Raw genomic sequence first — 26,523 nt, forward strand, 5'->3', positions numbered from 1 at the left:
TTCTTCTTCTTCTTCTTCTTCTTCTTCTTCTTCTTCTTCTTCTTCTTCTTCTTCTTCTTCTTCTTCTTCTTCTTCGGTTCTAGACCTATGACTCGAAACGAGAGCTGAAATGAGGCAAAACGTAAGAAGTTTGTCAGCGATGCATGAGAAATTTCTAGTGAGTGAGCCAGAAAAAAAGAAAAGACCCATTGGCTCCGCTCTATTTATGCTGGAGCTCATCCCTCGCCAACTACTATAAGACCGATACCAATTTCGATAGCTTCTTTTTTATTTCCTTTGCACAAAAAAAGAAGAACCGAGAGATCACTTGTTCCACTCAATGTTTCTTTACTTTTTCTTCATCTTCCCGTTCTCGTTTCAGTCATCCCATTTTCTCCAATTTTTACAACAATTGGTCGCTTAGGGATCATCAAATATTCGCAGAGGCCGCCCATCCTCTATCCTAGTTTCCTTCTTTTTTCGAAGGCGACGTCACCTTGAATTGTTATGTGCAATAGAAATGTATGAATTAGAATGTTTTGTCTGGGCTCTCGTAGAATGACGGAGCTTAAAGTTTTGATAGAAATCGCTCTTTCTCACGAATCTCATTGGGGCGATTTTCAGTTCCTGCTTTTGTTGAGAAATTTCTGATTATTCCATTTTCCGGACGCCTGCGTTCGTGATCTTGGCGAGCTTTCAGAAAGTATATGAAATGTTTTGTTACAGTAGTTGAGTTCTGAGACCCTGAATACAAGTGTATGTATACTGCTTTTTTATAATATTTTGTAGAAAAGCAACGTTTATAGTTAAAGTCAGAAAAGAAAAATAATTCATTTGGAAGTATGAAAAATATGAATTTTTATCACAATTATTTTTTTATAGGTACTAGATTAATAGGGTTTGATACGATTAGTCAGGGAACAGAATTCAGAATTTCTTTCAAGTACCGTAAAACCTGTAATAGAAGAGTCCCTTAACTGTCAAGTTAGAGCCAAGTTTTCTCGGTTTCTGTCAAAGATATCAAAAAGTTGTCAACCGATAAAATGTTTATTATAATGACAGAAATGTTTTGTCAGTTGACAGATTTTTGATATCTAACATAGGAGTTGAGATAATTGAGCTTAAAATGGACAGTGTGGGAGTCATTCTATTACAGGTTTTACGGTATCCAAATCTTTCTAAAGGATTTGACGGGTTTTTGCCCACATTTTCCGGTTCCTATTTTTTGTCAGAGTCCAGAGTTTTCATGGATTTTATTTCTATTTCAAACCACAAAGAGCTCATATGTGACAGTAATCGAACTTCCTGTTCTCGAATTCATTTAGATTCTGCTTATTTGTAGTTTTAGAAATATTTATTTTTCGTTAAAATCTGAACGATACTACAAATGAGAATTGGAAAAACACAAACTCAGACAGGCTTTTTCAAGTGATTGTAAGCTAGGAAAGATTTTTGTATTTCGCAACGGGGACCGAAACGCTCTGGAAATAAGAGATGAATCATTTTAAGCGCGAAAAATTTCAAACAGACTTATGTTAGTTTCGAAAACATATTTAAAAATTTTTTAAGTTGGCGGTTCTGAAATTTTGTGCAAAATTATATATGATTCGAGACTATTAGATTAAAATCCGAGATGAAAATAATTTTTCAAATCTCTGAAACCACCAGCTTCGTCGGGTGAGTCACCCGTGGTGACATGGTATTTTTGCATGACTATACAAAACCCAATGCAGTTTTTTCCCACAAAAATGAAATCATCAACAACGTATGTTCGTACCGCATCACGAAACAACCAATAAAAGAATGTTTTGAAGCTTTTCTCTGTCTTGTCCGTCCAGTCTGTTCTTCTCTCACGTGTGTTTGCCATTCCTGTCCTCTTCCCGCCTTATCTCCTTTTATTTTGTTCCACTCTTTCAAACTTTGGCTCACATTCTTCTTCTTTTCTCCAAAACAGTTGGTACACTTTCTTAAAGCCATCCTCTCCTTTTTTTCCATTTTTGTTCCCTAAATACCTAATCACATCATTTTTCATACAAAGAAACTTGATATGACGGTAGGCTCCAGCCTCCAGAAGGTCCTCTCGCCACGTGCTGAATTTTTTATAGAGGTTTTTGCACAAAAAAAGGAGGAAAAAAAGTGTGCGCGTGGGATTCAGGAATGAAAAGAATAGATACACTATTTGGATTTCTTTGAAAGAGGTTCAGAGGTCTCCTTCTTCTTCTTCTTGCACAACCCAATTTGTATCGCCTCATCATTCTTCCTTCCTCTACCAAAACCCATTTTTTGCAACAAACAATCTCTAGTGTGTCCGAAGAAAAGTATCATGGAATAAACTGCAAAAAAACAATGAACCCGTTCAATTTCCGATTCGTCTGAAGATGCACTTGCTCCTCCCTTTAAAAAGTTGGAAGCTTGAAAGAAGACGAAATTCTCATTTCCAATCATTTCAATTTTCTTCTTCTCAAGTTCTCCTTCAAGTTGTTTCTTCCTCTTGAATCAATTTCCCGCTTCTTAGATTCGTGAGCATCTTCAATTCAACATTGAGTCCTTCATCGAAGAACACCATCTAAAGTTCCTCGCTCGAATCAAATTCTCAAATTTTAGATATTATTAAGTTACCAGCATGCTGGTGCGCCTTCGGCGCGATTTCATCTACTTTTTTACTGGTTCATTACTTCACTTCTCATTTTTTAAAGGGTCACATAAATCTATATTTATTTTTCAAGCTTTTCAAAAGTCCACAGCCTGACGCCAGGACGGAAAGACGCGTGTAGCGTTTTATATATAAGGAAGATTCCGAAAAATTCTTGGTGCTATTAAGTGACGTAGATCAGGGTAGATAGCAAATTTGGAAAAAAGGTTGTAGCAAAAAGTATACGTCTTCATAGATTATTCATGACCGTAAGGAGGTCGTTTGTTCCTTCCGGCCATTTAAACACAAAGCAGAATTAATGAGAGTCGGAGAGAGACGTGCTCACTTTTTTCCTGAAGTCGATCCGACAAAGTTATGTTCTGATATTCACGTAGGCATTTCATTAGGTACCATTGTCAAGAAATCTTATATCCGAATCCATCTATCTCATCAAATACCCAACGATCCTTGAAAAGTCCCATTCCTGATTCCACATCCATCAGATCTTCAGTACTTTATTATTTTCTTGGTTTTTTTTTCAAAATATTTCTTCCGCTTTTGCATGTTTTTCCAACTGTTTTATTCTATTTTTGTTTCTCTCTAAAAACAGAGGAAAGCTTCTTTGCTGAAAATCTCTTTATGTCCATTCGTTCTAGTACTCCGTTCGGGAAGCTTCTTCCTCATGTAAATCCAGTTAACACAGTGCTTTTTTCTGCTGGAAGAAGGAAGGATAATCCTTGGGTAAAGAGTGGTGGCTGGAGAAGAAAAAAGACAGAGAGAGGCCATGAAATGGACAACGAATTAACATAATTTCCCATGTTTGTTTTTCAGAGAGTCTGAACAACAAAAAAAGCGGAGAGAGAGGGTTATGATTGTATTTATGTGAATAGTAGTAGTCATGACGTCTCGTGATCTGAATAACTGTTTCAGTTTTTTTGGTTTAAGAATCAAACATCTTTTTCTTATTAGCTACCATCTTTTTGGATGTTTGGGAAGATGACGCTATATAAATAAAAACAAAAAGTTCATGATGATTTATGACTTGGTTGTTTAGTTTCCTTCCTTTTTTCCGTTTCCAAGAACTTTAACTTTAGTCTGTCTGAAAACAGGATTTCTAAAATAGTTTGAACAAGTTTTTTGAATGTGAATCTTCGTAAATTCTCGAACCAATTTTCTCATCAAATGTTCGATGATTCTTAATAGTTTTCCCACTTTCTTCTCTAGTTTGAAAAACTTTTGAAAGTTCTGTTTTTTGTTTTTCACCTCTCCCTTTTTCTTACGAATACGACAATTCGATCCAAACATCCTTTAAATTAAAATGCTTCTCCTGAAAGTTCTCAGAAAGTGCTATAAAAGTTTTCCCAATATGTCTGGAACCTGATCATCATAAGCTATTGATCATGGTTTTGTACTAATGATGTCTTTTCAAAATTCATGTTTCCCTTATTCCTTATTCTTCCATCATTTTCTTATTATGTGTGTATTCTTGGAATGAAGAAATGTTATGAACATTTCATTAGACGTGGGAGAACGTCGACTGAAATCTAACACAGCAGTCTTATCGTAGATCAGTTTTAGAAAAGACTAAAGTTTCTTTGGTGAAGAAAATCGAAAAGAAAAAGAATTCATTAGGTTTTCGTTGTGAAATCTCAAGACAGTTATCCCACCTTTATCACCGTAAAACCTGTAAAAGAAGGGCCTCCACATGGGCAACTTTGACCTTATTTATCTCGGTACCTGTAAAGGATATCAAAAAGTTGACAACTAATAAATTACTTATCATAATACCACAAACATGTTATCAGTTGACATATATTTCATACCTCTTACAATAACAGAGGCAAATAAGGTCAAAGTTGGCCATGCGTTCTCATTCTAGCATACGTCATTGTTTTCAAATTTCCACAATGATGAAAAAAAAACGATGAAGACATCATCATCATGTTTAGCAAAAAGATGTATGAATTTGAAATCCACGTGCATTTACATTCTATTTTTGGCTCATAATGGTCCCAAAAATAGAAATTTGGTCCATCTCCTCCCATCCTCGTAGTATACCACCCCCACTTCTGAATCATAACTGAAATTTGAATTCGCAAACACTTCTGAACTCTAGTCCTCGCTTCTTCTTCTTCTTTTTTCCATTTTCATGCTCTTCCGGAGGGTGTCAAGTAGCACGCAAGGCAATCTCAGACACCACTCTATCTTTTTTTTCGTTTCTTGTCAAATTTCAGAGTTCCTTGTTTATTTTAGACAAACCTCTTGAGATGATAAACATGACCTGAAGAGAAAAAAGTGAGAGTTGCGTGAGATTCTTCAGATTTATGCCCGTTTTTTTTTCTCACACCTACTCCCGATGGCGTGCATGTCAATTGCATCGATAGAGAAAGTGCTGTCAACTTTCTGGCGTGAAGAAACTGAGAATTTTTGAAAAAGTGCAAGTCATTTTTTTTGCCGTAGTCACAATTTGATCCTCTTCCAATTATGGCTTCCAGTCCAACTCATCCACTTCTATTTACTTCTTTTTAATTTCTGCTCTTTTTCCTTGATCGAGACCCTCTTTCTTGTTTTTTTGCAGCATGTGTTTTTTTCCTCTTTTTTCATTCATGAAGGTATTGGCGGTATCAAGAAACATATCTCAATGTAGAAGATGGAAAGGAAAACGTCGGCGAGATGACACGACGTCTTCTGTCCCGGCATACAGAAATTCATTAATCCCGTGTGTGCCAAAGCTTCTTTTCCATGGTCGTCACATGGGATAAGGCTGATTCACGTCTTCCCCAATGACATCGTAACCCCTAAAACTTGAAATAGGCGTTCCGCAGAGGATGGTTCAAAATATGAGAAGATCCGGAGGAAGCTGAAACTTTAGAAGATTGCCTGGAATCGAGAAGAGCTAATGAGAGGATGTTTCAAGATGAGAAATTTTAAATAAAGTCTCATAATACGAGAGACTAAAAAATCCAAAGAAGATTAGTAGGCCGCTTAAAAGTACAGTTTTCGTGACCGAACTTTGCTGAAGGCGAATCTCAAACTTTTAAAAATTACTTTTCTTCTTATAATAACATCTCTCCTAGAACTCCTTATGTGCTATCTTAAATTCATATCCTTCTTTCGCCCACCCATCTTCATCTATGATCGTTTAACCTCTCACCCACACACTACTATGATTCACAGGCACGTATACATTCGTCCCGTCGAACCCTTTGGATATTTTTTGGAAGCAAATATATTAAACACATCTAGATTGTCTATCTTCTACAAACATTAAAACATTACGCTTCGACTCAAAATAGAAATCTAAGATATTCAGACAAATATGATCCATTTTTCCCCTACTTCATATGAAAGGGTTTATACTTACTCATACTCGGAGGTTTTCGTTTTCTACCGAAAAATATTCATAGACGCCTATCATCATTTTTTTTTCTTCTTCTTCATTTTCTTTTTCTTCTTTCCCAACTCTTTTCTACTTTTTTTTTGAATGAATTGGATAGAGTTGGTCAGGAGATACGGGGTGGAGTCTTTTGGAGTCTTTAGAACTTGGCCGACTTCACCGTCCATCGGTCATCTCTCCCTCAAAAACCGCCCATTCTGAATACTTAAGTTGAGAATTTTCTCATGGATTTGTTGATTTGATTCTTATGTTTCTAGAGAAGTGAGATTCTCGTTGAAGTCGACGCATTATTTCTTTAAAAAACAAAGAAGTAACCTTTTGGTTACAGAATGTAAACATTCAACGTCTTCTCGAAACTACTGGATCCTCGAACTTTCCGCTTTTAGGCATCTGCCCTCATTCTCATTCAATTAAGCATCCATGTATACTCCTCCCCTATTCTTCTTCTTTTCTTCACACCCACTTCTTCTGCTCTTCTTCATTTCTTGCCCAAATTCCCCAAAAACGGATAGGCTATTGAGAGCTTCCCCAATATATTTGTTGGCCGACGCCTCTTGACACCACCACCCAACACCTCGTTCCCCGACCTCTTCAGTCTTATCAGATGACGTGAGAGTTTTTATTTTTCAAGTAGTTTTCTTCTGTTTCTTCATAACTTGCACGCTCCGCTTTCAATTAGTCAACGGTTCCGCCCCATAACTTCAACTATGCTCTCTCTCTCTTCGTCTCTTTTGGTTGACACTGAGGCTGGTTTTGACCAATTTTCAATTTTCAGCTCTACATCTGCAACAATGGCCAAAACATAACTTGGCTGTTGAAGCCTTCCAGTCCATTCGAAACGACAAAACATGTTATTGTCAGTTTCAAATGACACTGACCAGATTCCACAGGTGAGAGAGACTTTTTGATTCATTCTATTTCCAGTATGGCTTCCTATTTAAGAAAAACAAGCAATATAAATTGTGGAACTTTTTAGAAATTGTTCGAGACTAATGGAAAAAACTGTTTGATTATTTCAGGATGAGAACTCGTTCCAGTGGAATGCCTTTCACGCCTTCTTATTGCTTCTTATTATCCTCGTAGTCTTTGGAAACACAATGGTCATATTCGCCGTCGCCGTTGACAGAAAACTACGGTCCGTTACAACTAACAAGTTCATCGCATCATTAGCAGTATCTGATCTTTGGTCGGACTGATTGTCATGCCACTGTCTCTCTACTATAAAATGCATAACGATCATTGGACATTAGGATACACCTGGTGTCAGTTTCACCTGGTTTCAGGAGTCTTTTCAACAACTGCGAGCATTGTTCATCTGGTTGCTATCAGTTTGGATCGTTACTTTGCAATCATGTTTCCAACGGAATACCAGAGACATTCAGTTTCCACGTCTACAGTTCCCTACGTTGTGATGATTTGGCTGATGGCTCTGGCTGTTAGCTCTACACTTTTCATGGAACAGAGGGATTCTTTCGATGGGATATGTTGGATCAGCAATCCTCAGTATATCGTCCTCTCTTCATTCTTATCATTTTTCCTTCCTGGAGCCATCGTTGTCTACTTATACATGAAAATATTCAAGAAGCTACGTAACCATCAGCTCTACATGTTTGGCCAACTGACGCATCGTGGTGGAGAACGAGAACGACGACATTCGTTGCCACGTGTCATCATTGAGGAAGTTCGATCACGACGAGGTTCAAGAATGTCGCAAACCGGATCACAGTCTGGAAGTCCCACGAGACGACAAAGTGGCGGAAGCAAGGAGCGATCTCCGAGCCAGCCGGACATCCATATTGTGGCGAAGCCTCAGCAGAGGTGAGTTGATTGGATTGGTGTTTAGGTGGCCTCCTTTCGTTGGGAGAAGAGAGAGTGAGCTCAACTCTTTTTATGAGCTTCCTCTTATTTGGTGGATGAAAAAAAACCAATCAAGAACAAATTGAATCGGTTCACTAGATAGCTAAAAGAGTTGAGTTGTCGAGATGAAAAGAAGGCCCTTGGGGAAATTTATCGCCTTTTTTCGCCTTTTATATCTTTTCTCGCACTTGATCACGTGGTTCGTGTGAGCTGAATGATAATTGAATATGTTCATGAAGTGTGGACACACAAGGTATACGGTATTCTAGTAAGAACTATCAAATCACTTGAGAATTCTTGGCCTAGTTTCATGAATCACAAAACCAATTATTGAACGACATCTGAGTATTGCCTAACACTTTTTCAAAGAATTACACAGGTGATTTTTTCATGAATAGAAGATGATTGTCATCTGAAACGTTAGAATTCATCTCTACTCAACTTTTTGATTAGTAGTAAAAGCGAGGAATAGAAGAAAGAGGGCAGAAATTGTGACTTCAACTTTTAATTAAATTTCTGTTCGAAGCATTTCTGCTCAAAGCACACAATGCGGAAATTTTCATTTATTCAGCAAACAGCTTGCAGATGGAAGTCTGAAATTCAGATCTTGCAATTTAAAACAGACATATTGGAATTTCAACAGAAATTTAAACTCTCGAAATTGAACTTTTCAGATGGAGATCACCAACAATCTGTGCAGAAACGTTGGCTCATGATAGGTTATTGGCAGCAAAGAAACGAGTTTCAATTGTACCAGATCCACCATCGATGGATGTTTCTGTGAATATGGCATCAATGGATCAGATGAAAGATGAACATCATCACAATCTGATGCGAGAAGAAGAGCTATTAGGGTTTGAATCTGGAAGAAGAAAACAGAGTGAGGAAGAAGTGAGAAAATTAAGTGATGAGAGAAAGGTCAGTACATTCGAACACATCTGAAAATAATGAATAAAATATGTTTCAGAGAGTAATCTATGAGAGGCGACGGTCCAGCACATCCGAGAATCCAAATGGTGTACCAATCATGCAGGCGTTTCAGAAGGCTTATCAGGAAGTCAGAGCAGGAAGACGACGGTCGACTATTCATGATAGTGAGTCACTCAACAACCCAATTAGTATTCTTCTTCTTTTCCTATGGTTTCGACATTCTGCTGATTCAAAACACGTTTTGTTGTTCTAAAACACAAAAAGTTCAGTTACAGCCTACCACTTCCCATCTCTCACCACAGTCAATGAGCCAACAACACCGCCGACTGGAGAAGAATCAGAAGAAAGAGAAAAGGAATCCGATGCTCCGACGATTATGCATAAGTTATCCAGTGGTTCTAGTATTGCTGAAACCGTGATTGCAATGCTTCCAAAGACATCCACATCTCTATCGAAAACTGATTCTCATGAAGATTCAGTTTCCACGGAAGCCAGTCAGAAACCTCTACTTGGTCCTCCAACCCATCACTACACCAAAAAATCTCAACAACACAAAGAACCAAGATACTCACCATCCATTCCTGCCCCAACATTCCTGATGGTTCCTGCAATGATGTCCGTGAATACTCCTCCAGCCACACCAAATACCAAAGAAGCTCCAACAAACTGCACGTCTCTTCTGCAAGTTCCACGACTTTTTGATTGTCCATCGCCATGCAGTGTTCCCAGTAACAGCAGTCATTCATCCTACACGTCTGCAAGTGGATCTAGTGACACTTACCGAAGAATATCAATGAACAGCTACGGAAGTAGCCTCACTGATGGAACAGAGTCTACTTTTGAGTGTGATTCTAGAAGATCATCGGCTTGGTCAACTATTCGAGCTGCTGTTTTTGATCGGCAGCAAGTTAGGGGCGGAAAAGCGAGTGTGGATATTACTGTGGATCGGACTGGGTCTCCACAGAAAAAGATGTCCACTATTAGCCGAGGAAAATTGAGAAGAATCGCTACTCAAGTGACAAGAGCAATAAGAAGAAAGAGAAGAGAATCGATGGCAATCAGAAGAGAGTCGAGGGCTACTAGAGTTGTAGCAGCAATTCTTAGTAAGTTCTTGTAATAGAAATCATGTAAAAATAATCTTTGCAGTTGCATTTCTCATCTGCTGGATTCCATACTTCTGTATTTCTATCTTCCGTGGAGTTCTGATGGGTTTCCACATGAATATCAACACTCCACTTCATCTCACATTGTTTGTCTATACCTCGTGGCTAGGTTTGTCTAATCGATCTCCAAATGAAAACTCTGAAAAATTTATTTCCAGGATACGCTCACTCATGCTTCAATCCATTGATTTACATGTGTCTGAACAAAAACTTCCGTAACACTATGCGAAAAATGATGCAGAAAACGAAAGCAGCTGAGCACGAACCTTAAATCATTTCTGTACTTCGTATCGAAGTGTTTCTCCTCTAATTGATCTCTTAATTTGTGTCTATTTCCATGTGAAGTTCTCTGCTGCGTTTGCCGATTTTTGAATGACTGGTATTAACTAACTATTACTATTTTGTCTGGTTTTAACGGGAGCTTTATCTGAAAATAAATGTTGAAAGCTAATTGCCTACTATTCAAACTTTTATGAATAAGAGAAGTCGTGTGAAAATTAATTTATAAAGGTCCAGAACACAAGAAACTGGCTTTTCTTTCGAAAACAGCATTTGTGGGCAATTGTATTATGCATGCAGAATTTCAAACTAATATCAAACCATGGTGATAAATGGATCGACAAGAGATTCGGAAAGAATATACTGTCAAGAGTATCTTACTATTAGAACAAGCTGAATTTTTTGCCTTGTTTTACAATCAGACCTGAAATCGTTTTGTTATTCATTGTAATCTACAGTATCCAGTTCTTTTTGAAACATGGTTATCCTGGAATCACACTGAGCAATACACTCGCTGTTTCAGCATTTTCCTCTTTCAGGCTTATTAAGGTAAACATTGCTAAATGAATTTCCATGAAGCGAACCAAAATTACTTCGAGGAACAGCGACTACTTATATTCTTTCTGTACTATGATTTCTCACATCTTGTCAAAGTAAACATTTGAAATACACTTTTATTTCGCCTTCTTAGCTCCATTCAGAGCTGTTGAGTGTCACTTCGAATGGTAGGTTGAACGGTTCTAAAAATTAGAATTGGAGACGTATCTGTCAGTTCATTTCAGGGTTGCAATCTGACGGGCCGGCCCGAGGGAAAAAAACCAGGGCCCGGCCCGGCCCGGCCGGCCGGCAATTAATTAATATTTGAACGCGCGCCATTTTTATTTGCAACGATGCTCCGATATGACGATATGAAAAAGATTCGAATACCCCGGACTGTACTCAGCAGCACTTTTCGTTTTTTCGATTGTTCCCAGTGAAGCCATGTGTGAGACTACGTTCAGCACTGCGTCGTTTTTGTTAGATAAAACAAGAACAAGATTACTGTACAAGCGTGTGGAGGTGGTCGTTCTGGGTTCGCAAATAGCCACGAAATTTCCACACTGGCTCGACTGATACTTGTTAAGAAATAAATTCAAATAATTCTTCAATAATTTCTGTTTTTTCTTAAATTCGAACGGGCCGAACCGGCCGAACCGGCCGAACCGGCCGGGCCGGGCCGGAGAAAAAATAATCTCGGCCCGGCCCGGCCCGACCGGTTGCAACCCTGGTTCATTTAAGCTTACCTCTTCGGATTTTACAATTGTTGATAGGCACTGGAAATCGATAAGATCAAAAAAAGATTCGCCAATATTTTTTGCGAAAAAAATTATTCGTATATTTTTTTGCTCTCCTCACTTCCCGGTAGAAAATGAATACCGCTAACGATTTTGCAAAAAAAGAACACAGGTCTGCAGATCCAAATTAATTTGAATGAATTTGAATCAAGAATTTTATGGAAACTTTGTTTAAAAATAAACATATTAATCATTTTTGGGGAATCTGTAGTCTTTTTTGATACTTCGGTGGTATTTTCAGTTTTTTAAGGAAGCAAAACTCCTTCATGCAAACGAAACCAAGTAAATCAAATTTTATTTCTCATGATATAAATTCAATTTCTATCAGCTCAAGATATCAAGAATGATATCGGTTTTGTCCTATTCGGGGTTCTCAGTAGTTTTCCAAACGTTATCATTTTGAAAACATGATTTCTATAATGTTTATGTACTATCACCATACAGCTTCCTCTAAGCAATCCGTGAAATGAAACAAGAAAAACCAGATGATTGTTGACCTCTAAAAAGTTGAATTTTCAGCTGAAATTCACGTCATTTCAAACCTTAATCATAGTAGCCAATGTTGGCTGAAAACCAAATGTATAAAATAGGTGGCATAAAAACAATAAATGGGATCATCATTTGAGCAAGAGATCCGATCAAGAATTTGAATTGCATTTTTTGAGTTTCTGCAGAAACTCTGGAACTATGAACAAAGACAAGATGATACCAAGTGTGTAAAAAGTAAAATGCTCCTTGAGGCATAATAATAATTGCTTGAGTTGCATGAGCATTGTCGCAAAGAATGGGTTGTTGGTCACAAAGAAAAGTCGGGAGTCGAAAAATTCTGGGATAGGGCATGGAACGACCTGAACAACAAACTTACAAAGCTACACTTTCTATTTACCTTCAGAACCTCAAGAGCAATAGTTTGAACATCAAAGTTTTCAAGATAAGGGGGAATGACAGTAGCACAAGCAACCATGTAATTGAAAACGTTTAGCAACATCCGGATCCATTTCCTACTGATTTTCCATTTGGTCATCAGTAAGTTCTGCCAGTTTTCCAGCAGACCTGTTGCAGCCGATGCATAAACAGATACTAATGCTTGAATCGAATACAAAAGGAACCAAGATGGTATGCCAATGTATTGCCCATATCCAAGCATAACTCCGGAAACAGCCGGGAAAAATAATAGTGGGATGGATAAAACACTGATAACGAAGTCAAGAACGACAGTCCATAAATGAACATTAAGCAACGCCCATTTTGCAGCTTTTAGTTGTTTTGGAGTGACTTCAATTACACAGTATGTGCAGTACATTGATAATGGTATTGATATAGATGTAACGATATGAACAGAAGTAATTAGATATTCTGACCTAGAAAAGTAAGATGTGTGAGGTGGACAATGAGAATAATTATTAATATAGTAGTTGTTCATGGCTTTCCTTTAAGAATAAGTTGTTGTAGAGGGTTTTTCGTGCTAAAATCTGTGCAAAACAGCTCCGAGAATCTTCGGCTGATAGCCATGAAGGCGCCGGGAAGGCGTCACTAGACGTCAAAAATTCGATTGAGTAGATTGTATTCTAGAGGGCGGAGTATCTCAAAAACCGTGAGATCTCAACTGCTAGACTTTTCGCATTCAAGATTTTTGAAATAATCCAAGTTTGCTTTTCAGAGACCAACTCAAAAGAAGGTGGACTATTGAACTCTTTTGCCTCACCCATATGATTAATGTATGTATTCTCAGATACGTAATAAATTGAATTGAATTGAAATGAAGTTATTACATTCTGTTTCTTTTTTGATTTTTCCCAAACATTTAGTTACTTTATTCAAGGTTCATCATAAATGCTTAGACCCACTTACTGCATTGAAATCTTTTCACACAGTTAGACATTCGAATTAATCAAAACTGAAGCAACAGTGGTCCTATTCACTTGAGCTTTTCTACGAGTTAACATTCTGATTAGATGTTGTCTATAATGCTTGTGCACCAAAAGTAAGCAGATGGTTCCCAATAACCCGTGTAAAGACATGAGGACAGCCAGATGATTATTAAGCACTGCAATTCGGTCTTTAGTTTTCAGAATAGTTACTATAGGTGACTCACCGTGATTGTAGTAACCTGTATTAAGTGATAACCAGATATATAAAACAGGATTCAAAAACGAAACCAGTGGTATGCCGATTTGAGCAAGCGATCCCACAAGGAATCGAAATTGCATTTTTCGTGTTTCCGGGGAGGCTCGTGAACCATGGGCATAAACAAGATGGTACCAAGTATGGCTTACATAAAATATGCCTTGTGGTAAGAGAACCATCATTAGGGATGCCATTAGAATCGTCACCAGCACTGGCTTATTTGTGACAAAAAATAAACGAGAGTCGAAAAATTCTATTACAGGGCAAGGAATGATCTGAAAGAGAAACGAGTCTTGAAGTTCGATGAATAACTGAACCTTGAAAACTTCCATTGCCATAGCTTGAGTATCAAAGGTTTCCAAGTACGGAGGAATCAAAATTCCACAGGCAAACACGTAATTGAAAATATTCAAGAGGATTCGAACCCAATTTCTATCAATCTTCCATTTTGTATGCAGCAGATTTTGCCGGTTTTCAAGAAGGCCAACTCCAGCGAATGCAAAAATGGCTACCAATGTTTGAATTGAGTAAACGAAAAAACGAGGAGGAATCCCCATGACTTGTCCCCATCCTAACATAATTCCACCTACAGCTGGAAGAAATATAAATGGAATTGCTAAGAAATTAAGGACAACATCAAGAACAACAGTCCAAAGATGAACGTTCAATAATGCCTATTTGGCACTTCTCAGTTGTTTAGGTGTGATTGTGATAATCAAATATGAAGCATAAATAGACAATGGGACAGATATGCAAGTGACAATGTGAGTAGCAGCACTAACGTATTGGGAAGATGCGAAAAAAGATATTGGATGAGAACAAGACGAGTAGCTCTTAATGTAATAGTTTTCCATGTCATTTTAAATTATTTAACATGGCACGTTTTTGAATAAGTATTGCACCTGTTTTTCACGACCAAAGTTATTGATTTATATACTCATAGTCAGACCAATTACTTGACTGATTAAATATCATAAATCTAATTTCAATACGAACGGTGTCCAATGGTGGTTTTGATGGTTCCACGAAACTGTAGTTTATCTTTTACTGCCAACTTCGAGATTGCAGAAAACTGTTTGAAAAACTGAAATTGAATATTTCCAGATTCGATAGTAACATTCTGAAATTCAAATATCTCCGAGGCTTCCAAATGGTCCCGATTAAATGGCATCATCTACTATTGGAGGTCTCTCATTCACATAAATTCGTAAAATTCGATCTTTCGCATGAAATCTTGGTTTTCTCCCACCATAAATCTTGTTTGAACTTTTTTGATAGTCGATCATTTGCTCTTTACACATCTGCCAAAGAATGGATGACACCGGAAATTAATATTTTCCTGGTGGTCTGACTTTTGATAATCCTGGAGCTTCAAAGTTCTGAACTAAATGTCTGATGATGTCGAATGAAGGTCTTATTTGTGTAAAAGGTTATGAAAGCAAAAAGAAACTAGTGTGTAAATAGATAGTCTTATGTATTCATTTTTTGTGTTTTGGTATTAATCCTGCTTTATTTGCATTCGTGCCTTAGAGTCTAAAAAATCTTAGAGTCTAAAAATAATGAATATTTGGGTAAAAATTATATTTGACTTTAATGTCAAGAGTTGTCTCATATGTATCCCAAACAGTTCTATGAAGATCATTAAATTGAGATTAGGCTCATAAGGATTCTATGTGTCACCTTTCATTGTAATCTTATAGTTAGGATATTATGAAGCATAATAATTTATGCTGGAAGTGTTATTTTTCAGTGCAAATATATATTGTTGTTATTGAACATCGATATATTCTATTTTCCCGTCAAAGCTATGCACAAAATTTATGTGAAAAGCCGAGCTAACATTTTCCCACACATGGTATATTTATCTCACAGGTTGTGAAATCACTGACTCAACATTCAATTATTCTTTCCTATTTCCAATTCTATTAGAATTAACAGTTTGCAAAAAAAATTCCCTTCGTGATGTGTCTGTCGAAATTTCAGTTTCAATTCTAACCGAAAATGAAATCTTATGACAATAATTGTATAAAATTTGAATGACATTTCACTGTTCTCGTCTAGTTTGCCCTTCTTCGAAAATAGGTTTTTGGTGACGAAACGAGATGAGGTTTGTTTCTGAAAATGTATCTAATTGATATGTGATTTGAGATTACACTTTAAAGGAACTTTATAAGAACAAACTTCAGGTCGTATCCCAATATTTTCCGTAGTTCATGAAAAAAAAATTTCCCATGATACTATAAAAATACAATTGATAAAAACAAAATTTCGTATTGGTTCTTTCACACGAATCCCTGAAAAATAATTCTCTAGAGAAAACCAATCCTCCTCCATTTCCTCGGTATTTCTTGATTTGATCGTTATCTGTCGCGGTTTGGGATTGAGGGGTGATGAGCCCACACTCCTAGCGAACCGTGACTGCTATGCAACCCTTGGCTCCTTCCATTGAGGTGATAGACAACACAGTGATTGGTTCACACGGGTTTATTGAATACAAGCTGGGTAACTGAGACCCCAGAGGGATACAATGGATGTTAGTGAATATGGCGGCAAGAAGGGGGAGCGAGGGAATGAGCGACCATCCTGCATGCCTGCAGGTTGGAAGAACTGACTGGGATCATGATGACAATAGGTCAGTGATAGGGGATGCGAGAGACGCAGAGACAAGGAGGGGAGAGAGCATAGAGATTAGAGAGAGTTTGTCTGCCTCTGGTTGACGGTTGGTGTTTCTCCTTGGCGCGGGTCCTGTAGAGCAGTCTCAGTGGAGCGCACCTCCTGGTGGGCGAGAGAGTGCGCGGAAGTGAGAGACGCAGTCTCCTGTGGGCAGCTTGGCACGTCTAGAGGCGCAAACATATTATTCAATTGTTTTTTGAGGTTACGATTGCTTTTTTTTTATTTGATGGCTTGGTCTAGACATACTTTTGGGGATTTATTGGAAATTAGGTGTCGTGTTAACTCCAAATTGTTCTCGAAAAATCCAATAACTTCAGTTTCCTATAAGAGTCGGGTTTCCCATTATTCATTTTCAAGATCATTGCACTTCTGACTAGTCAATCCCACAGAATGTATCGTTTCTCAAGAAACCTACAATTCATTTTCAAGTCACACTCTGTTTTTGTGCACCAAATCAAAAATGTAGGAATATAAAAATGACGCCATCGCCATTTGTCTACACTATTCCAAAAAGTTCATGGGAATGTGAATGGATAGGAAATAAGAAGATCCATCTCCTTTCTCTTCTCCTTCTCATTCTCAAGTGTCGACTCCCTAGTCAAATTGGAGGAGTGCTTATAATTATTCGTGGATTTTTCTTACTTTCTCAAATCCTTTTCCTTTTTCATCTCGATGAAACCGATCTCTTATTCATTACCCTCTCTGTCTGAATATTTTTTCCAACGAAAAGTCTATTGGGGCGTTGTGGTGTGCGGTTATGTCATGAGCAACTATTTGGTTTCCAGAAACATTTCTCTCGTGCTTACCGATATGAATTATTTACAAAAAGAATAGCATGTCCTAAATCTCAAAATAAATTCATAGGAATCATTGCTCAGATATTCCTCTATTTCCAACTGCCCTTTTTCACCTGTCTTCGCCCACCTGCAGTGTTTAGAAATTTGTGTTTTCTTGTTGGACTGCTGTTCATAAACAAAGAAAAAGATTCCCATATACCCATTTCTAGGAACACGTCTCAGGAACCTTGATCCGTGACCGGATCCCCAATTCCCACAGCCAGTCTAGTCTAGACAAAGAAGGACTCAGTTGGTACAGTTGGAAAAATTGGGTTTGTGTATTTTGATTGGAGCTGTTGTTTTTCTGGAAAAAAATACACTTAAAATTCTAGGCAACGAAAATCCGAAGAACGTAAAAAAGTGCACTAAAAAAACTTTGCCCATTTGAAAATCAAGTGATAAAAGTAAGATATCACTCGACAGCTTTTTTTATAAATTCTTGGAAAAATTTTATTGAATTCCATCTCAAAGAACAATTCCTGACATATTCCATATTCCACCTGTAAAAAAGTAATGAAAATTCCATAAAAACTTCGAAAATTTTGAAATTTCAGAATTTGACCCGGACTGCCCGGGCCTGGCCGGCCCTGACCGTGCCGAGCTGGAGAATTTTTGTTTTTGACCAAGTATTAACGAAAGAAATAACCCATATACTCATTTCTAGCAACACACCCTCGATCCGTGACCGGATCCCCAATTCCCACAGCTAGTCTAGTCTAAACAAAGACAAACTCAGTTGGTACAGTTGGAAAGTAGAGTTTGCGTATTCTGGTGCGATCTCATTTTCTATGTCACCTGTAGTCATTTTTCAAAAAAATACTCAAAATTCTAGGCAACGAAAATTCGTAGAACGTTTAAAAAGTGCACGAAAAAAACTTTGGCCGTTTGAAAATCAAGTGATAGAAGTAAGATTTCACTCGTCATCCAACTCATCAAACTCTTCTTCTTCCTCTCGAAATGTGTCACATTTTTCTTCATCCATTCAATCTTGTTCACCCATCATTCATTTTTTTTCGCTTCTCTCTGGACTCAGAAATTGTCATGTTGATTCTGTTTTTTTCTTGTTCTTCATTTCTCTCTCATGTTGCACAGATTCCTGTCACTTCATTTCCTCCTTCGTCTTACTTCTCCAGATTCATTCCAAATCGAGAACGGATACTCGAAAACAAATCTACTCTCGAGAGAAGTTGTGAGCAAATATTTTTCTGTTGAATTGGCCACACTCAATTCCGTATTTTTAGAGCCTATCTCTCTCTTTTTCATGAACCTCCAATTGTTTTTGGTCCCTTTTCTGGGAGCAAAAATAATGTATTCTCCTGAAATACAAACTAATCGTTCTGTTTTTATTCCAGTTACTTTAGAGTTAGGAGACATTTTTTCGGATCCCAATTTCATCAAAAACACCACACATCTCAAAATAGGACCATCTCGAAATTTCTAGACCTCGATGAACTATGAATAATTTACTTTGTTAGTTTTTTGTTCTTATTTTGGTGGTTTCCAGAATAGAGGGAGGTCCCAGGAATAGTGCAAATAACATCTGAATAATTTGTCGAAGAACAACAAATTAGTGGTATAAACAATTAAGACAAATATTTATTCCATCTGAAGATTGATCGTTTTCTCGTAGAAAAAGTATAAACAAAAAACTAGAAGAATTTTCTCTTGGAGCTGTTTTCTTGTTTTTCATTGTCATCCACTTCTGGAATCGAGTTTCAGAAGTTTTGTAGTTAACTGAATGTTGTATGATATTTCTGGTGCTCTGTGATTTCTCTTGAATTTTCAATGTATTCTAATTTTGGTTTAGTGTTTACTTCGGGTGACGGCTCTTTTGGCATTAGAGCCAGTATTTATGAAAATTAAATTTTTAGAAATCCTAAACAAAGTTATCGCCCAGAATATAACATCAGGTTTATCGAAAACAGCTGAAACATATTTTCAGATCACCCTGTTCACGTATCAAAATATCAAACCACAAAACTTTGTTGAATTTCTGACACCTCACCTGTTTTCTTTATTTCCTGGACCGTTTCAACGGAGGAAAACAAGAAAAAAAAACAATTACTCTTTTTTCTCATATCTTGTTTTCCAATCAAATATTCTCGAATGTTCAGACAATTTACTCAGATATTCTAGTTACAAAAAAAATGCGATTAATCTCATAACCCTCTCATTTTCTGTTTTTGGATAAGGCTAGAAATGTGAGTTTCAATTTTAACATAAAAGATGCTAACCATAAAACCGGATCTTATACTCATAAAATGACGTCTTCTCCCATTTTTCCCATTTTTTCCTGTACCACTAAAATGCCTTCATTTCATATTAATTTACCGATGGGTCTTCCTCCTTTCGCAAAATAACTTCTCCGCCTCTTTTCTCCAGGAGAGAAAACCCATAAAGTCGGAGCAATTGTTCTGTCAAACGGTCATTCTGTAGCTCCTAAGATCTTTTTCTATTCTATCCTTGCCGGTTTTTCTTTCTATTTTCATTTCGCTCAACTCTAACCAGCTTCTGTCTTTTCTCGTTGTTCTTTGTGTCAAAAAAGGGTTGCCAAATGAAATTACCTGAAAACTGAAACAAGAGAAAAAGAATAAGTCCAAAATGGGAATAGAGAAAAAACGAAACGAAGGGAAACTCCAACGAGTTCACAGATAATCATGTTGGGTCCGGATACGTTTCGGCTTCTGAAAGCTTTTTTTTTCACTCTGAGAGGACGAATGTTCTAGACTTTTTGTAGTTGTAGAAGTGCAAAAGTTCAGTTTTTACGGTCAGGTTATTTCTGGACACTGTTGCTGGATCTTGAAAGGTCTTGTTATATTTAGAAGCCGAGCTGCCCGTTTCTAAAAAAATGAACTTTGGCTACGTCCCGCTAGTGTCATTGCACAGTTCATTGTCATTTCTCTATAAATACAGTAAACCTGTAATAGAAGGGCCCCAACACTGTCAAGAGTGAGCTGATATTGCTTAGCTCCTATGCATGATATCCAAAAAGTGTCAATTGATGAAATTCTTGTGATATTTAGATGAACAATTTATCAGTTGGCAACATTTTTATATCTTTGACAGTAACAGAGAAAAATTATCTCAAAATCAAAAGTTAGGGCGCCTATATACTTCGGATCTTACGGTAGTTACGCAAAAAAAAACCATTCATTATTCTCGTCCGGTGAAACATATTTTTGATTTATAGAAAACCTATTGAAAATATAATTCTTGTCGGAAATGCATCGACAAACTTTGTTATTTTTTTCTGATTTCTTCCTTCTCGAAATCAATGGGAATCAGAATCATATTAGGTTGGTTATAGCAATCAAATTTGAGTTCTGATCTTTCAGAACCAAGTTCACAGATCTTTGGTACTTTTTTCTCTTGGGCTCAGGTTCATTTTCCTCTAAATGCCAAACATCGCTGTTCTATTGGATTTACAGACAAAGAGAAGGAACATCCAAGGTTGGTCGTTGATGTTGACCTAGAAGAATTGGAAATACTTTCCCCCCCAAAAAAGACATTCATCATATTTCAAACATTCCCAGTCCTTTTTGGTTTTCTGACAACCCGTCTTCTACTAATCCTTGCACCCTTTTTTTCAGTTAGCTCCTCCTTTTACTTCTTACCACCTTCATATACATATACACCCCCACCCTCACATATGCTTTATTCTTTTCTAGTTTCTTTTTTCAGCAATCATGCAGTCTTTTTCATTTATCCATTTTTCCTCTTTTCCTTCTTTCCGTCGGAGTACTCGGAGCCTTCCTTCTTCTGACTCCGCCTCCACAGAGCTTCCTCTCCTCCACTTTTCTGGAGAGAAAAAAGTATCGTCATTCTCTTCCAAGTACTTCACTCGGCTCATTCAAAATTTTCTACCTTTCCTTTCGTTTTTTTCGCTTTGTTTTTACTATTTCAGAAATCTTTGCCATAGAAACTATTGTTCTAACCCAACCATAATCGTTTCCTTCTCTTTCCATCCATTTTTGGCTTTTTCCTTGGTTTCGAGAAAAAATAGAGATTCCTTCGATATCTCAAAAAAGCAAATTCTAATATTTCCCCTTAATTCCGGATAATCATTTCAGATGAATCTCACAAATTCAAGTATAGAATATCCGCCTCCACCACTGGCGGGAGCATCATTTGCCAAAACCGCGATACCGTATTCGATATGTTTTGTTTTCGGAACTCTCGGGAACACTGCTGTTCTCTCCTACGTGTTTTTCATCACGAGGTAAGTTCGGGGTATCCAGATGGGACCGTTTTTAACGAGACTCTAGGGACAGCGATAAAAGTGTTTATTAAAAACATTTGAGGGGAGATGACAGAGTTCTTTGCAATATTGTAAAGAGGGAAGTTTCTAAAAAAAGTTGTTTGAGAACTTCCGGGGGGAGAGCAGACATAATTGCAGTCAGAAAGATCCGGATGTTGCGTGCGAACTGACCTTTTTGAAAACTCAAGAATGGAGTTGGAACAAGAATGGGGGTTGGAATTCAGTGTTTTGACGGCATCTGGGTTACAAAAGAATTGTTAATGTTAGTGAACTTTTCAATGATGTCCGTTGACCTATGACCTAAGCTTTGTCCTGTAAAAAGAATTCTGAATTTCATAGACACTATTTATTTTCAGATCCCTAAAATCGTCAGTGACTGCTCTCGGGAACACATTCATCTACATCGTTGCCTTATGCGCAGTTGACCTTCTTGTTACAGTATCTATCCCATTATCACTATCCAACAGTATCCTGAACAACTGGGTTTTCGGAGAACTCGCATGCAAGATCCACTGGATGCTTGAGCTGTCTAATAAGGTTTGTGTGTGAAGTTTGGTTCCCGCCACCCACGCTGGTAATCCATTAGAGAGATCTTTTTGTCTTTGGCCCCTTGATTTTATGACACAGAAAATTTCAAAATGGCACGCAAAGTTTTATATATGTGTTGGGGTTGTGTGTTAATTCCAACACAAGATCCGATCCCGGGGATGTTGCTCATTTCTCGTTGGCGTGCCCAGTAGCGGCTCATTTTATGTTCCTCTCTTCTTCTCGGAAATTGAAATTGGATTCTTGTGACGATATAGGGATAAAAGAAAACGAAGCACGTAGCTCTAGAAAAGAAGAAGAAAAAGCAAAAAAGGAAATCTGCATTGTTAGCTTTGGGAGATAATTTGAGTTTTAGTACTAATTTCGATGTGTCATCGTTTTCTTTTCTTTTCATTTATTTTGCTGGAAAGAGAAGGAAAATGAAGAAATGTGATTTTTATGAATGTGAGAAAATTGGCAAGTCATCTTCATTGAATAGGTCAATATGGGCGGCCTTTTTATAGAATCAGCCATCGTTTTTCCGTTTTGATGAAAGAGAAGAAAAGTCCGGAAAAGGGAAAAAGGAATGACTAGAAAACTGGTGGGTAGAAGACTGGGGATGCACTAGTAATTATTATGTGGGCTTCGCGAGTACAACGACGTCGTCACATCCATGCATTCACACAGAAATAGAAGAAAGGGACACGGATTGTCTTGACAATTGAATCAGCCAATCTTTTTTTCCTCTCGTCACTTTTCTTGTCTCTGGCGATTTCGAAAATGTCTGAAGGCCCTTGGGATGATTGCAATACTCGGAACCTTCTATTTTTTCTTTGCTGATGAACTAATTCAATTTGGAACTGAGCAAAGAAAAGGGGAACGATCGAAAAACATCCAAACAGACTGAGGCTTCTATAAATGCTCAGAATGACTTAGGATCATAGTTTTCAGATACTCATTCCCTTGAAAGCTTATGTAAAGAAAACGGAACTCGGGTCCAGAGGTTTCTAGTAAAGACGTCCTTGTGAATGTCTAATAATTTCGACCTCCGCTCTTTCTACGGCTTGTCAAATATTTGTAGCGATTTCTGATTCTGAAACGTGCATAAATATATACAGAATGATTGAGAAACTTTTGAGATCAACCTAGATAGCCGGTTTTATTCGACCCTTTTTTCAGTTTAGCTCAATCATACGTGCTAAATTCCGGCCTGACGCACCGACCCGGATGATGGATAAATTTTTGTTAAAATGATTATATTGAAGTTTCGGAGCCCAGTTTCCTTCTTAAAGGCTCTCAATCCATTACAAATAAATTCTTGTACAATAACCACAAAAATCCAGATTTCTGTCAAAAATGATTCCGTCTAAATTTTCCCTCCAAAGAGAAGGGCCGGGCCGGTAAAAATTCTTCCCCATCGGCTGTCCGCGACATTTATGAGCTCAATAACTAAATAGTTCAGATGTGCTCGACATTCATCCTTACTGCATTAGCGTTCGATCGATACATGGCAATTTGTCATCCGGAAATCAAGCGAATCCACGAGATGCGTCATACAATTTACATTACGACAATTCTTGCAACATTGTCATTTTGTCTCATCTCTCCGGTCGTTTTATCGGCACGAGTCACAAGTTTCAATAGGATGGGATACTACGTTAGCACAAAGAATGTAAGTGAATGCATTGGATGTGGAGGAGTCATTTGCAGATGCAAAAAAACAATCTCCTTCTTTTCCTCTTACGCTTCTTTCATTTCTTTAAAATTCACTTCATTTCCAGGAACGGCACGAGGTGATCCGCCAAATGTGCACTGACGGGATGACTCGTGAATGGAAGCTTTGGGTTTCGGCCTTCCTTATCTTCTTTGCATTCCTTTTGCCATGCACTCTTCTCACCTACTTTTATGCCAAAATCGTGCTTCGTCTAAGAAGACAAAGAAGGTACTTTTTTTTGGAGTGATGAGTCAGCTCTAGCTAAGAATCGAAGATTTCCGAAGAACAGGTGCCAAAGAAAAGAAGAATGAAAAATGGGACCAAAACAAGACAAGGGTTAAAATGAGAGAAATGACAAGGAGCTAGTTGGGAATACAAAAGAGTTTTGAGGAAAAGTGGGAATATTACTTTTTGTCTGAAATCCTTAGAAATACCAAGCAAAAAAAATCCTTGCAAATATAATATAATAATATAATACTTTATTGATTCAGGACTATCAGTCACTTATAAAATCAATGTGTTACAAATTAAACAAATGAGTTAGAAATTATGTTCGTCTAGGAACAGGAAAGAAGATAAATTAACATGACTTAAATTAGTTTTAAAAGAGATGGATGAAATCAAGGGTGGGAACACGGTTTTTGGAAGCGAGTTCCAGCAGGATATAATACGGAGAGTAAGAAATTGAGCAGAAAGTTTTGAAGCATTTTTTAATGTACAGCGAATGTAATATGGGTGGCGTCTTAGATGATTATGATGAAACGGGACAATAAATAGATTATGGGCAATTGCAATTTCCCGGGAAACTAGAGTTTTATACATAAAAACTAGATCGGATAGAAGTCGACGGTACTCTAAGGATTCTAAATTGTGATCACGGAGACAATCAAAGTAGGATATATAGGGATAGTTGAACTTCTTGTAACATCGGAACAGGAATGACTTTTGGACGCCTTCAAGAAGCTTGATTTGCTCCTTGAGGACGGGGGAGAAAACAATTGTACATACTCAAGAATGGGGCGAATGTAGATGACAAATCATTTTACGAAAATATCCATTTTAGACAGGCGGAGAACATTAAAGAAAATGTTAATTCGTTGGTGTGCTTTCCGGTAAACCAATACTTTTTCAGAACAATGCTGCAATCCCGAATCCCTCTCCGACGCATCACCATATACACCATGGCTGCCACGTTCTTCTATCTATCATGTCAAATTCCGTTCTGGATTCCACAAACCTACGGAGTCCTCGCCATCGTTCTCGGCTTCAAAGTCAACCCGAGATTCATGACATTCACCTATTATACCCATCTCCTTCCGTTCATATCTGCTGCCTTTAACTGGATTTTCTATGCCCGTCTCAATAGTCAATTCAAAAAAGGACTCGTTCTGGTGACTGAACGGATGATCAGAAAACGGACAAGATCGTTGCATCAGAGTGATAAGGGGTACAGTGAGGCTGCCGTAGAGTTGACTGGGAAGTTCGACGATGTCCCACTGATGTGTCCTCATTGTGAAGCTCAACTTTCCATTCGGTCAAGCAGCAATGGGAAGAAAACTTCCAGATGACTATAATTGCTTAAAGATTTTTACATTTTGTTTATATTCCCTGTCTTCCAACTTTTTTTTGTATCATTAAACGTTCCATGGTCTAAACTGAATCTCAAAAAACTTCAACTCGGGAAGTGAATCTAATTCCATCGCTGTATGTTCTTTGTACGGGAGAAAATGCTTTTGTTTATAATTATAATAACCACTTTTGATGACAATGAACTTGTTTATCCACTATTTTTAAATACTCTTTCAATTAATAATTCGATCTTCCACTTCGACGAGCTTTCAACATTTGCATTACTGACGAAGATAAATAGCCAAACAGAAATGAGGAACTAGCAACTTTTTTAGTGGAAGAATTCATCTGGAAAGATACGTAAATAGACAAGCATGAATTTGCAGAAAATATAAGAAGATTCTCGTAGATTTGCAATATTCGAAAGGGCATCTAAAAATATTTTGATTAGAAGAACATGGCGTCATTTTGAAAAAATGGGTCCCATTTAGGAACTCACGTGATTGGCTATTAAATGGAAGTGTGCATCCCAGTGTGTAATCATGGAGGAATTCGCAAAAGACCAACTTTTCTCTTAATCTGGAGAGAAATCTGAAACAGAAAGTAGGTTTTTCAACTGGACAGGACCAACTGGAAATATTGAATGAGTTACAACATCAGAAGACGGTTACATTATTAGAAGTATACCGTAGAACCTGTATTAGAAGAACCCATCTAATAGAAGGGTCCCTTCTATTGGAAGGGCCCTTCGAGGGAGGCTTTGAAAAAGAGAAGGCCCCCTGTAATAAAAGGGCCCTAAGGAGTTACCTTGAAACAATAAAAGGCCGGCCCAATATATAAAGGTTTTACTGTATCAATTCAGAAATCTCAAATCCCAAGTCCCCGTAATCTGAAAAGACTTTCGTAAACCTCAGCTAACTTTCTCTCCAATTCGTATAGATTACATGAACTAACATCTTCATTCATAATTAGTCCAAACTGAAAGTTTTTAGGAAGTTTTCATAGACGGATTTCAGAATCCTTCAGTGATGTAATCTTTTCCGAGGAACCTGTTTTGAATTAGGCTTTTGAAAAGATAAGATTTTGTGTTATGATGCTTATATAGAAGCAATTAAGATGAAGTTAATTTAAACAAGAAGTGGTTATATAGCTATGAAAATCGTTACCGTATTTCTAATGGAATCCCACCCAAATCGTCAATTTTTCATTCGAATTATTTTTCTTCTTCTTTATTCGAATTATTTCTCTTC

General features: G+C 37.5%; 4 protein-coding genes across 4 annotated transcripts in view; 2 read left to right on the top strand and 2 right to left on the bottom strand.

Annotated features, from left to right (window-relative positions):
- CBG23181 overlaps positions 1-1,974 on the bottom strand; it is a gene marked incomplete at both ends in the record, with an annotated part of 3,694 nt that extends 1,720 nt beyond the window's left edge. The window contains one exon of the mRNA XM_002636460.1: positions 1,909-1,974. Within this exon, the coding sequence (XP_002636506.1) occupies positions 1,909-1,974 (66 nt within the window). The remainder of the gene's footprint in view (positions 1-1,908) is intronic.
- Positions 1,975-6,856: 4,882 nt separating this feature from the next.
- Positions 6,857-10,217, top strand: Cbr-dop-5 (the record flags this gene model as incomplete). Its single annotated transcript, XM_002636459.1, is given in 8 exon segments — positions 6,857-6,898; positions 7,028-7,192; positions 7,195-7,826; positions 8,540-8,783; positions 8,833-8,959; positions 9,065-9,898; positions 9,942-10,067; positions 10,117-10,217. Coding segments are annotated over 8 exon segments (2,271 nt in total), but the record flags the coding sequence as incomplete, so codon positions are not given.
- A 1,992-nt stretch (positions 10,218-12,209) lies between these two features.
- On the bottom strand, positions 12,210-14,276 carry CBG23179 (the record flags this gene model as incomplete). Its single annotated transcript, XM_045237528.1, has 5 exons — positions 12,210-12,419; positions 12,458-12,932; positions 13,165-13,262; positions 13,476-13,618; positions 13,667-14,276. The coding sequence occupies 5 exons, from the start codon at positions 14,274-14,276 to the stop codon at positions 12,210-12,212; spliced, it is 1,536 nt and encodes a 511-aa protein (XP_045097819.1).
- Positions 14,277-21,277: 7,001 nt separating this feature from the next.
- Positions 21,278-25,272, top strand: CBG23177 (the record flags this gene model as incomplete). Its single annotated transcript, XM_002636457.1, has 5 exons — positions 21,278-21,426; positions 21,822-22,002; positions 23,453-23,662; positions 23,772-23,932; positions 24,837-25,272. 5 exons carry the CDS (start codon positions 21,278-21,280, stop codon positions 25,270-25,272), a joined length of 1,137 nt encoding a protein of 378 aa, XP_002636503.1.
- Between the last annotated feature and the right edge of the window lie 1,251 nt (positions 25,273-26,523).

Source organism: Caenorhabditis briggsae, assembly GCF_000004555.2.
Source record: "Caenorhabditis briggsae complete genome, chrV, whole genome shotgun sequence".
Classification (NCBI taxonomy): Eukaryota; Metazoa; Nematoda; class Chromadorea; order Rhabditida; family Rhabditidae; genus Caenorhabditis; species Caenorhabditis briggsae.